This window comes from Cottoperca gobio, chromosome 10 (genome assembly GCF_900634415.1).
Source record: "Cottoperca gobio chromosome 10, fCotGob3.1, whole genome shotgun sequence".
NCBI lineage: Eukaryota > Metazoa > Chordata > Actinopteri > Perciformes > Bovichtidae > Cottoperca > Cottoperca gobio.
The window spans coordinates 9,679,464-9,691,500 of NC_041364.1; the positions used below are offsets into that span (position 1 = coordinate 9,679,464).

General features: G+C 43.5%; 1 protein-coding gene across 1 annotated transcript in view; it reads left to right on the forward strand.

Annotated features, from left to right (window-relative positions):
• The window catches only part of mrpl11 (mitochondrial ribosomal protein L11), a 37,284-nt gene that overhangs the window by 23,020 nt on the left and 2,227 nt on the right, over window positions 1–12,037 (forward strand). The window contains exons 3-5 of the mRNA XM_029441482.1: window positions 5,844–5,939; window positions 10,569–10,662; window positions 11,140–11,299. Coding sequence (XP_029297342.1) covers window positions 5,844–5,939; window positions 10,569–10,662; window positions 11,140–11,299 — 350 coding nt within the window. The remainder of the gene's footprint in view (window positions 1–5,843; window positions 5,940–10,568; window positions 10,663–11,139; window positions 11,300–12,037) is intronic.

Consider the following 12,037-nt stretch of genomic DNA (forward strand, 5'->3'; position numbering starts at 1 on the left):
TTGTCTGGGAGCAGGCAGGATACCTTATTTACCCTTCTGAAGTGAGACCGGAGGAATTGGAGCGAAAGACGCTTTTAGCCTGTAGACACACTTAGAGCTCAGAAGGCAGATGTTACAACTTTAATTAGTCCTCCTTCTGTCTACTTACAGTCTTAGTCACACAAGGAAATCACATCCCTCTGTTGTAGATTAACTCATTACAGCCGGCTTACTGCACACTTAAACAGAAGGATTGGGAATTTCTGAGACAGATCAAGTCGAAAAATTAATCTTTTGGAAACTGTTTTTAAAGAAAGAGCTTGCTGCTTTCCTAGTTTAACAATTTAATTGCGGTAACTTTGTCAGCCACAGATGCGGTTTTCAGGAATCTCATAGTGTTCCCTCTTCCTGCTCTGCCAAGTGTATCTGAAGGCATTCCAGTATGCACCTTTTAGCAAAGGGAGGTTTTCAACTCCCTCCTTCAGTGTGCCGGGTTCATTTTAGAGTGAGAGGTTTAATCAGACTGGTGGGAAAGGGGATAGAGAGTCATTTTTCTTGTCAGATTCAGCTCTGCGCTCCGCTGGCTTTCAAGAGGAGATATTTTTTCCCATTTTCCTCACTTAAGTGTGTTTTCTTTCTTCTTCTTCACCCATCTGCTCATGTTTATCTCATCCTCTCTTCCATCCTACTACTATCCCCCCTCTTTCCCTTTTTCTTTTGTCCCCCCCCCCCCCCCCCCCCTCCCCCTGTGGGTGTGGTTGAAGGTCATTGTGCACACTGGCTCACTTTCAGAGAGGGAGGACGAGGTAGGAAAAGGGACAGGGAGAGAACGGTGAGAACAGCAGAGGAGGGCGAGGGGCAGCCAGGCGGGCAGGCTGTCCACAGTACTGTGCAGTCATCACTTTTTGCTTCAGACATGATTGGGAGATTTTGGAAATGCACATGGGGTTTTAGACTGTCCAAGAATGCTAAAGGCGTCAACACTGAGTCATGCTCCACATCAGACCTGAGGCTGACCTCCACAAACATGGAAAACATGGGGGACTCGACTCCTTCCTCTCAGGGTCATCTCAGAGTCCTGAGACATGAATTAACTCCTGTGGCATTTCCCACCATGATGGACTGCACAGAAAAATAGTTGCAGCAAAAATAGAGATAACGTCCTTTTCATTCGACACAGTCCTCCTTGTCAAAACCTGGCACCTACACTACCCACAATGCAACTCGACCCCGACAGTTCGGTCTGAGTTTTGGGTGTGTGTGTCCTGTGTGTGTGTGCTTGTGGCAGCTAATGTAGCCTGTGACATCACTTGAGGCTGGGGGTGTTGCGACTATAATCGTGATATTAATATTTTTTAAATATTGATGTCATGTTAATAATACACATAAGATAATATTGTGTAAATAATCCTGCAGATAACAAATATACGCTTGTGTACAGTTATGGTTACAGACTCTCTCCCTCCCTACACTCGGATTTTGAGTGTAATTTGTAAGTTGAAGATGATGTCATTATATTTTTCTATAGTTATCACGATAATATTGTTATTTGTGAAATACTTTGGCCACGATAATCGTGTATTGAAAATATTGTGAAAGAGCTACTTATTAGATTTCCTCGCAGCTCCCTCTGGATCCACAAAAAGGCAACATCTTTGTTCACATACGCTGTCGTCCTCCCCAAGACCTGGAAACAGACTTTGATGTGTACAATTCCTCTTTGAATAACACCTTTTATTGTGCTAAATTCTCTATTATCCCTCTGCGTACTCCACAAATACATCACAGGCTTTGTCAAACCATTGCTCTCCTTGTTGTTGCAGTCAGACTTTATTCCAACCTCTGACTCTTTCTTTGTGTGTCTCTCCTGCACTTGTCAGCGTGTCTTGTGATCTTTCAGACATCTCCAGCATGGAGCCTCAGCTGCCTGCAGTTCAGGCTCCTGTGTTTCTGCTGCAGCCTCCACACGTGATTAATCATCTGAAGTGGCAAAAAGCACAACACTGTCAAGACCGGGAGAGCGACCTAATGGAGTTGAAAATGTGATGTTTTGTTATGATGCAATCCATTTTGTTCCATTCTTTTTCCTGCTTGCTTTCACCATGCCCTCAAACGGCACATTTTTATTCTTGTGCCAGGTAGAAAAAGTGAAGGCTGCCTCTATTTTAAACAAAGATCCAGACTGCAAAAACACGGCTAAGAAGTTTTTGGCTTGTGTTTGTTGTTAAAAGGATGAGTGCCTGAATTTGGCTTGCTCCGTCAGTTCTGCACTCATGCTTGTGTGAGCAGCGCTCCTCCGCTCTTATATGCAGGGTTGTATATTGGACTCGGCGCAGTTCACTGGAGACTGGGGGTGAAAATCGTTTTCCACTTTTAAAACTAATTCCCTGATTCCAGGGTGGAAAATCAGGTAAAATGCATGTCCAGCATGAACTCTATTTATTTGTTGCTGTGTGCATCTGTATCTCTTAGCGCTAAAGTGACCTGCTGCTCAGCCTCTTAGTTACCCCCTCTGCAGCTGAAGGGTGCAACATGAAACCTAATCAGCTGTATGACGTACAATGGGGCTGAATGTGATAAAATGCCAACAGCGAAGCAGATTAAATGAACAAGGTAATGAAGGTAATGAATGGGAGTGTTTCACACTGAAGAGTTTAATTAACCTCCCACCAGCCTCTCTCTACTGCAACACCTTCGTCGCCGTATCGCAGACCCTCCACTGTGTCGATCGCCCGAGGCAATTTATCAGGTGGCCTTGTGTGCCAGGGGCAATTAATCCTGCCTCCTACCCCAAGGCCTTATCTCGCGTCTGTGTCCTTTCATCTCCATGTTTGCCACGCTTCCATAAGCACAATGCTTCTCTTGACCTACTCACCCTCTCTATCTCTCCTCCCGCCATCTCTTCCTCTCTCCTCCTCCACTCCCTTTCTCTTCCTCTCTCCTTCACCCCCCCCCCCCCCCCGCCCTCTGTTCTCTCAGATGCAGAGACACCTGTGACCACACACAGCGAACGCTTCCTCCCTGTCAGCAGTCCCCGGCAGCTTAATATTCACACATACCCTCTCTTGAACGGATAGTCCTGTCACATTGAAATGAGGCCGAAGTATTCATACATAAACATACACACTCACTCACCCATATTCATGAGGACCTCCTGCGGCCTTTCGCTTCACTTGTCTCCTCTCCCGTTGTTCACCGCAGTTAAACAAACCCCTTCTCATCGTTCAAATATTGACCACGACGATCGCTGGCCACCGTCTGACAACTTTAATACACCACAGCTGTCTCTCTCTTTTTCCATTCCTGTCTCTCCTCCCCTCTACACACACACACCGTCCTGCCACGCCAGTGCTACATCTTGTTAAAAAGAGTTAGTGAAGCTGAAAGGCCAATCACATTAACACGGAAGGAGTGTCAAAGAAGACAGCGGAGAATATGGTGGAAGGGTCAAATCAAATGGACACTTCCAAGATTTTAATTGCAAATGCCTAATTGCTCCCATAATTACGCGTAATAAGACTCTGCTGCGCTGATCTTGAATGGATCATATAGCAATTACCAAACACTGTCGCTGCTGGATTTGACAACGAGAAAGAATCTTCGTAGATTAGCGTTTTAATCCCGTTGCCAGGATCTCGGAAGTCTTTGAAGATGTGCTTCTGAATGTCCTTGCCCACAACCGGCGTGGAAGGCCTCGTCTTGGCTGATGGGCTGCAGCCATTTTGTACTGGAGAGCGCCCGGCTTTAATCAGTCATGGTGGAAGACGGGGGATTTATCCAGCGGCTCGGACTCGAGGATGATTAGATGCTCAGATGCAGTGAGTGGTGTTGGAGATTTGGCCAGGGCATGCATGTTACTGTTCCAGCTCTCTCTCTCTGATAAATGTCATGCACATTTTGAGGTGTCAACCCTGAACCTTGCTTTCATGGCACGCCAGCCCCCCTGCCACATTTAAAGACGGATTGCTATTGCACAACATGGGTCAATCAGATTAATTACTGCAGTTATACTGTTAAATAGCCCGGGGCCAAAATGAAACTTCCTCACCCTGCTATCTTCAGACGATGAGATGCCTGGACTCCTGTGGAACATCTTAATTAAAATATGATTACCTGTCTCTGGTGCATACTTAATTGTGTGCAGAGCTCAGGGCAAACTGTCTGCCATTCCCCAAGTGGGTCGTGTCACATCCTCTTCTTTGCCACTCTTTAGCCTTTTTTTAAATATTTGTTCAAGCCCTTTTTTTCTTTAGCAGTGGAGGACTATCTGGTCAGGCAGGCCGTGTGAAGTCTTTGCCTCGGTCTATCTTTAGAACAGCCGCTCCTCTGCCTGCATAATGTCTTTTTCCGTCCGTGCTTAAGCACATTTTAGAAGCATCAGGCATTATCTCCGGCTGGTCTGGGAGGCCCTTTCATGGCATTGTGTAGCATAAAAGGGCCATCTGAGTCAGTGGGAGAGATCATTATCCGACACGGGCTGAACAGAAGGGAAGGAATGGGAGCTGAATGTGTGAGGCAGGGCCCGAGGGTTTGCTTTGACTCGAATGCAACATCACAGCCTTTATACTAATCCATATTTAATTAGACTTTCCTTCAGTGCTCCCTCCCAGTTTGTTTACCCTTGCTATGTTGTTTTATGGGAGGCGCAGGGAGGCAAGGGCACGGGTAAAAGGTAGCGGGGTTGACATGGGATTACTATTAATAAGCATGGGAGGGGAGAGGAGGTAGAGTCTAGTAAGGGCTCCAGGGACGTAGCTGCATTTCATTTCATTAGTAGCATATTGTAATTCAAATAGCAGCCATCAGCTCTGAAACAATAACCTGCCTCCACTCGTGTGATGTGTTGAAATTTCAATTAGATTTTTGTTATTGTGTTAGCGGATGCATAGAAACGCCAGTGAATAATGAGTAGTGTTTTAGGCACAAAAGAAGTGGTAGGGTTATGGAGGATTAGCATTCACCAGGTGCTTTTGAAGCCTTTAGTTGAGATGATGTTCAGAGAACTTTCCGCTCCGTTAAGTTCAAATAAATGTCTTCCGCCTGCTGTCATTGGAGAATGTCTCGGGATGACTGACTTCTCATCAGATCCATTACTAGAATCTGAGAAATGTGCTCTGCTTTGTCGTGAAGCAATAAAAGCTTGCAAGTCCATTAAACTGAATAAAATACCTCTTTTATTTCTTCCCCTCATTTCTGAGATGAACATTTCAATCAGTGTGTTGCCTTTGGGAAGGATGGCGGCTGAAGGTCAGCATAAATTCCAGCAGTAATAATTAGATTCTTTATTAGTCTTTGCCTCTGTATTCAGCTCCAAAGAGGAATGGTGCAAAGGAGCAGCGTTGGCCGAGTGTTGACTTAATGTCACCCATCCATTTTGCTTTCGCTCTGGTTGGCCTTGCAGGAGCTGGAATATGGGAGGCTCATTCATCACTTGGGGTTTCTCTGGCTCTGGGCATCAACATGCATTCAGTCATAGCTCGAGTGACAGACACACACACAAACACTTTGTGTGGAACAACAGAGAGGCTGCACACACAGATGCAACCCAGTGTGAATATAACTAGGGTGAAGTCTGAAAAAGTCTCCACCAAAATGTTACGGCACATAAACTCGTACACATTCAGCGCATATATATATATATATATATACACACACATACTGTCACACGGCCGATCCCTGAACCACTCGTGTGTGCAAATGTAGTCAGACCTCTGTGAAGTTTTGTGATTGACTGACTGACAGCAGCCCAGGCATCTGTATTCTGGCGGCACAGTGTGACAGAGCGACGTTCAGCTGAATGTTTGCAAGCTCAGACTTCTCATACATTTTAAAGCAATCCTCCATAATGTTTATTCTCCATCCAGAGAGGAATCCCCATCGGGCTGTTCTGCAAGGACTTCAATGAGAGAACCAAGGATCTGAAGGAAGGCATCCCGCTCCCCGTCAGGATCCATGTAAAGGTGCGTCTGTCTCTCTAACCCATCCTTGACCCTTTACACTTAACACCTCTCCCTCCCATGATTGTGGTTAATTCCACAAGCTGCATAGCATTACCAGAGCACTTCCATTATTCATACTCTACCATGGAAGTAAGCCTTCCCATTTGCATTCATTAATGAAGCAATGCCCAGGGGAACTTGGAGTCAAGAAGCATTAAGTGCGTGTAAGAAACGTGAATTACTCAGAAAAAAGGTGTTATGAGCCTGCAGATTTTATTTTACACAACTACATATTGTGTGAGTCGTCACGCCCCCCCTCCCCCCTCAACCACCACTTTGTGTGTTGTTGTTTCAAATCAGGAGTTTTGCTTCCTTACGGCTGAATAAATGTGTGTTGTAATGAGGTTTGTGATGGAGGGAGGGGAAGCCTAATCCTTTAAAAGGCGTGAATTTATTTTATTCTGCAATATGCAGCAAGAGCTTTGCCATCACACGTGGGGCTTGGCTGCTACCCATCATTGCCATCTGCTGGAGGATTGTAGTGTTGGGCTTGTTACTGTATGTGATGTTTAATGTATGCATGCAACATGTTTCAGCCTCTATACTAATGTTTGTTAGCTTTCAACTTTCACCTCAGGCATGTCAGGAACACATCCCGCGGTGCCTTTCACATCACTTTAAAGGAACAGTTTGACATTTTGGGAAATCCACTCATTAACTTCCTTCCTCTAGCTCCTCGCCACACGGAGGACGGAAGTCTAGCTGCTAGAGCCAGAGGGAAGTTAGCTTAGCATAAAGACGGGAATCAGGGGGAAGCGGCTAGCCTGGCTCTGCCCAAAATTGAAAAATCAGCCTACCTGCACCTCACTAATTAACATTGTGTATCTTGTTTGTTTAATGCATACTCAAACATGTAACAAGCCCAATGTCCACACTCTTGGAGGGGCTTTCCTGCAAAGAGTGTGAGGGTTTAGAGCTGTCAAACTGTCAAGTGCTCGAGGGCTCTCTAGCGGACATTTTGAGACCTTTTCATGCACAATATCAGTAAATCTGCATTTTTGGCTGAGGGAGTTACCCACAATTCATCGGCCAGTGACGTTGAAGAAAGAGGAAAAGGATGTCACATGTGTGTTCAGATTTCATATTAAATTTACATAGAAACAATAACATTAAGGATTTAAGATGATCAGAGGAATGCAAGTGTAGGATGTTCTACACACCTCGTTTATTCTTCAACCGTTTCATTTCATTTTGCTTAATGATGCTGTTTTGATAAAAAATTAGTAAATTGATTATTTGACAATTACTTCTCTTATAAGGCAAGAACCTGGAAGAAGTTTAAATCAGGCGGTAAAAAAAGCAAAATAAAACCCCACATGTCCCATTTCTTTTTATACCATCAGGCATTTACCAGGTGATGTTAGTTAACTCCCCGAGGGTTCAGGTCTGGAGGGTTTAGGGTGGAGATTGGGATTGATCCTAAGAGTCTCCAGCCTCTGTGAGGCTGTAATTAGTGACTCAATGCTAATGTCAGCCTGACAGCTGCCGTAACCTTCTCCCCCCCCCCCTCCTTTAATTAACGACATTCTAACTATTAATCAACATGAAAATGCCCCCTTTTATTTCAAACCCCCTCCAAACCAATATAGAAATCTAAATCAACCCTTTACCAATGCACCCCTCCAACAGTATCACTCGTGAACATTATTACTTTCCTTCAATGTTCACTGTAGTTGCGTCTTACAGCGCAGGTAGCATGCACGGTTAATACTGCACAACAGCACCGACAGGAAAAGACAACAATTATTAGTTTGACTCAGTTTTCGTTCCTTTCTCCCCCCCCCCCTCCATTGTCTGAAGAACTTTAAAACTATTTTAGTTTGTTTCTGCTCCAATAACAGTTTCTACACCATCCCTCCCCCTCCCCTCCATTTGTGTATTTTTCAGTTTTTTTTCCCCATTTTCGCTGTCAGAAGAAGCTCGGTGCAGTAAATGTTTGTGTTTGATCTTTTAAAATAGAGGAAACAACAGCGACTCAGCGGACCTTTGCAACCAATAGCTTTTCCATAGATGGAGAAAAAGCCTGTTCCCTTTGTCGAAAGGTCACTACTGTTAGATAACACGAGTCTTATGACAAATCACCTGCTCTGTGGTATCTTCTCAGTTCAGCCTACAGTTTATTTCCCGTGTTTGTTTTTATTTTTTTATTTATCTATGTGACACATAACAGATGATCCAAAGCAAACTTCCCTCAGATGATTTATTGATTGGATCTGTATGTCAGATTCGAGTGAATAAAGGTCTTCCAGGAGCGGCATCGAATTAAAATAAAAGGGTCAGAATTACTCAGTGAGGCTGAAGAGATGAATTTTATTTGGGTCCTGAGGGGAGGATGGAAAGGGCGAGCGAGTGAGGCTGGAGAGCAGATGTGCAGCAGCACACAGTTAAACACGCAGGGGGGGGTAAAATAATGTAAACTCCTCATGCAAACAGGTTAGGTTACGTCAATGTTTAAGTAATTATCAACCAACTCTGCAGCTGTCCTCAGCTTTGCAGAGCTTTACGGCCTCTTTTAAGCTCTTTTTTGGTTTAACGACTTGTAATTTTACTGTTGGTTCACTTTCAACGCTCTCATCAGCATTGTTTCCAGCTGCAGCTGCAAAAAAAGCTCTAAAAAACCAAACCTGTCCATCTCCAAACAGCAGGCCGTTAGCAGCTAGCTGGTGAACATAGTGGAGCATTTGGCAGCTAAAGAGCCAGATCATCCCCTCAGGAGTTGGTAGAGACAGGAGAAATCTAGTAAACACGATTACAAGTGAATGGTGATGTTGGTCTGTATCAACAGTTTGCTAAACACGTTCACCATATCAACTTTATAAAGGGATTATTTGTATGAATGACTGTAACCTACAGTCTAATGGCTGTGTCTGTTCAATAACTATTGCAAAGAACATAGTTACTGCGCTCAAGGTATGAACAAAATGAAGGAAGCGCCACTTTAATCTGAGAAAGATGAAAGAATCACACGTACTCCTGAATCACAGGGAGCTTCAGCACTAGACTGAGGCCTCTCTGGAGACGCAGGGAGCAGTCGATGTACAAGTTAGTCTTTAATCCTGTACCATCAATAATAAAGGCTTTTTTTTGTTTTGTTTTACAAAGTAATGTGCTTTGACATTTGGTGGGAAATCATCCTCTTGTGAAAAGTTGCTCCAAGCTACAGTATGTTGATATTTCAGTTTTTAATTTCACTCAATGTTTGGAAACAGACGCAACAGACCCTGTGCTTCTACTCAGCTTTATTAAGTCCAGTGATTATCGAAAGTCATAAACTGAGATACAATAACTTTGGTCTGAGTCGTAGCTACGGTTCAGGACTCCAAGGACACATTTTCAATCTTGTTTCTGGGGAAAATGAGGATTAATAACCATTTGTAAACATCCTACAATTACACAGAAATAACACATGGTGGGGTTTATGGGCAAAACAATAAATAAATCTATTCAATAAATTAAAACCCAATAGATTTATATTTCTGGCAGCTTTTAATAATCGTAACCAGGCACGTCAGACCTGTCGAGCTTTGCTTTTCTCCGCATGATGGGGCTAGTGTCACAGTAATCGGCATGTAGAAGAGTTTGGAGCGTTGTTTTAAAGCTTTCATTAACATGTCTGCCTCACGAGCTTACAGCTTTACTTCCAGAGCCAAGGACTATTTTAGATGACATTATTTTGTGGGGTTAAAGTTTACTTTAAAAATATAGAAAAGCCCTGCCACAACCAGGACATCAATATGTTCTATTCTCTTACTGTGAGGAAGCGAACGTTAATCCTGGATATCAGAGTTCATGGTAACTTTAGCAGCTCTGTTCCGCTTAATTGGATTTAAGTAAGTTTAACAACTCCAGCCAGCGTTACTCAAGATTACATTTGCCAAGAACATAAATCGCAGTCAAACATATATGTAAAAATGAAACAACAGTTTGATCTTACGTTTTCCTTATCATTCATTTGATATAGGACGAACTAGGTCTACACTGCAATACCAGAACAATGCAGTTTATTCAGTGTCTTCCACATGGATCATACACGGTGAGGATGCAGCTGTCAGTCTTTCAGCATGGCATCATGTAGACATCAGGAACTTGTTTAAGACGGAAACATTTAAAAACAAAGTCATGAGTCAGAGTGGCATTTTCAAACTAATGAAGCCAGCTCACTTTAGCTCAGTCAGCTAGCTGCAGCAGCTGAGCAGATGATGACCACGCTGTCTGAAATCAAGGGCCCATTGTTTTTAAAATGTGTATGACTGACAAAAACTACAGGTGGACTGTGTGTGTGTATTCTACAACATGTGGGACGCACTTTAATTAAGTTAATCGCATTTGTTATCATGAGAAAAACAATTCTGAATTTTAAGATTGCCATATTTTAAAGAGGAATCATAAATGTATTCTTGACTATAAGTATAATCTAATTTTCGAATGTAATATTGGTTGATTTGCATTTTGTTTTTGGTAATGTGATTTTATATAATCTCGATAACATGTCATCAGTCCCTGTTTGTAGACTTCTGAATCCTTGCTCCAGTCCGTTGCTGGCTCACCTTTGATCACAAATTAAAATGGTTGATTGTTCTGTCTCCTCAGCCTGATCGAACTTATGAACTGAAGATCTGCAAGCCCACAGTGTCTTACTTCCTCAAGCAAGCAGCAGGCATTGCTAAAGGGGCCGGCCAGACAGGTGAGATGTGCCGCCTGACTTATTCGCTCCCACTCCAATCTTCTCCTGCTGAGCCCATCCTGTAACGGACACGTCGGACATGTCTCTTTCTGGGCTCGATTTTGAGCCTTGCTGTGATTGATGTTATATTCATGACATGCGGGGGAACCGCAGTACAGGAAGGAGGCAGCAAAGGTGGTGTGTGAAAAAAAGACGGTTATGGATTTCCACCTTTTTATGCTTAAAGCTATCTCCTGCCTCGTCTCAGCTGTTGACTCCTACTACCATCTCAACACCGTCTCCAACTCTCACACACACGCACACATACACACGCACACACACACATGCACACATACATACTTACCCCCCACTCTGTCCTCTTCTGTGCCAAACCTTTTTTGTTAGTTTTTTTTTAATCTTCATTCACACTCTGAAATCTCTTGTGTGTGTGTGTGTGTGTGTGTGTGTGTGTGTGTGTGTGTGTGTGTGTGTGTGAAGGCCACGAGGTAGCGGGGATGGTGTCAGTGAGGGCGGTGTACGAGATTGCACAGGTGAAAGCCGAGGATGATAGCTTCAAATTGAGAAACACCACCCTTCAGACCGTCGTCAAACGCATCATCGGCTCGGCTCGTTCGCTGGGCATCAAGGTTGTCAACGAGTAAGTCCTGTTTCTTCTGCTCCGTGCACTTTTTATAATTTCACTGTTTTAAGCTGAGATACATACCATACCATAAACCTGACCGATGTGCACGCAGGCAACGCTTGTTCTGTCTTTGACTTGTTCGTCTGTCCAAGTAGATTTTTGCTATTTTATATGAAGTTCTTTTAAATGAGCAAAGACGTGCAAACATAAAGCTTCACACACATTCCTGCAGAGTTTCAGCAGGGTGTGTCACCTGTAGATGCTGCTATGCCTCCTAACGGCCACTAGAGGGCAGAAAAGATGACAGTAAAGGGACCACAGTGGCCACAATACCATGAACACCTCCAGTAGCTTCAGTATATAATCAATTTAATAAAATAACCCTGCAGCAGAAACTCCTTCTCCAGATCCTTTATAGATCGAGTATGTATGACACACACACACACACACACCCAAGACCCCTTGCAATATAATGGGACCCTACCTTTTTACGAACCGAGTGGACCAGTGACAAAACTTTATTCCTTTTAATATTGAGCATCTTTCTATACAGATTCAATATTCATCTTTATATTTATGTTATTTGTTTCCTATGTAAATACAGCATCACAGTGCATATTTAGGCTACAGTAAAACCATAACATTAGAAAATAAATCTCAATGTTTAAGAGTAAAAGTACTCTGGTAGTCCAACAATGTAATAAAGCCTTGAAAACGTAAGCAGGGTTATAAATGTGTCTGGCACACGCGCCC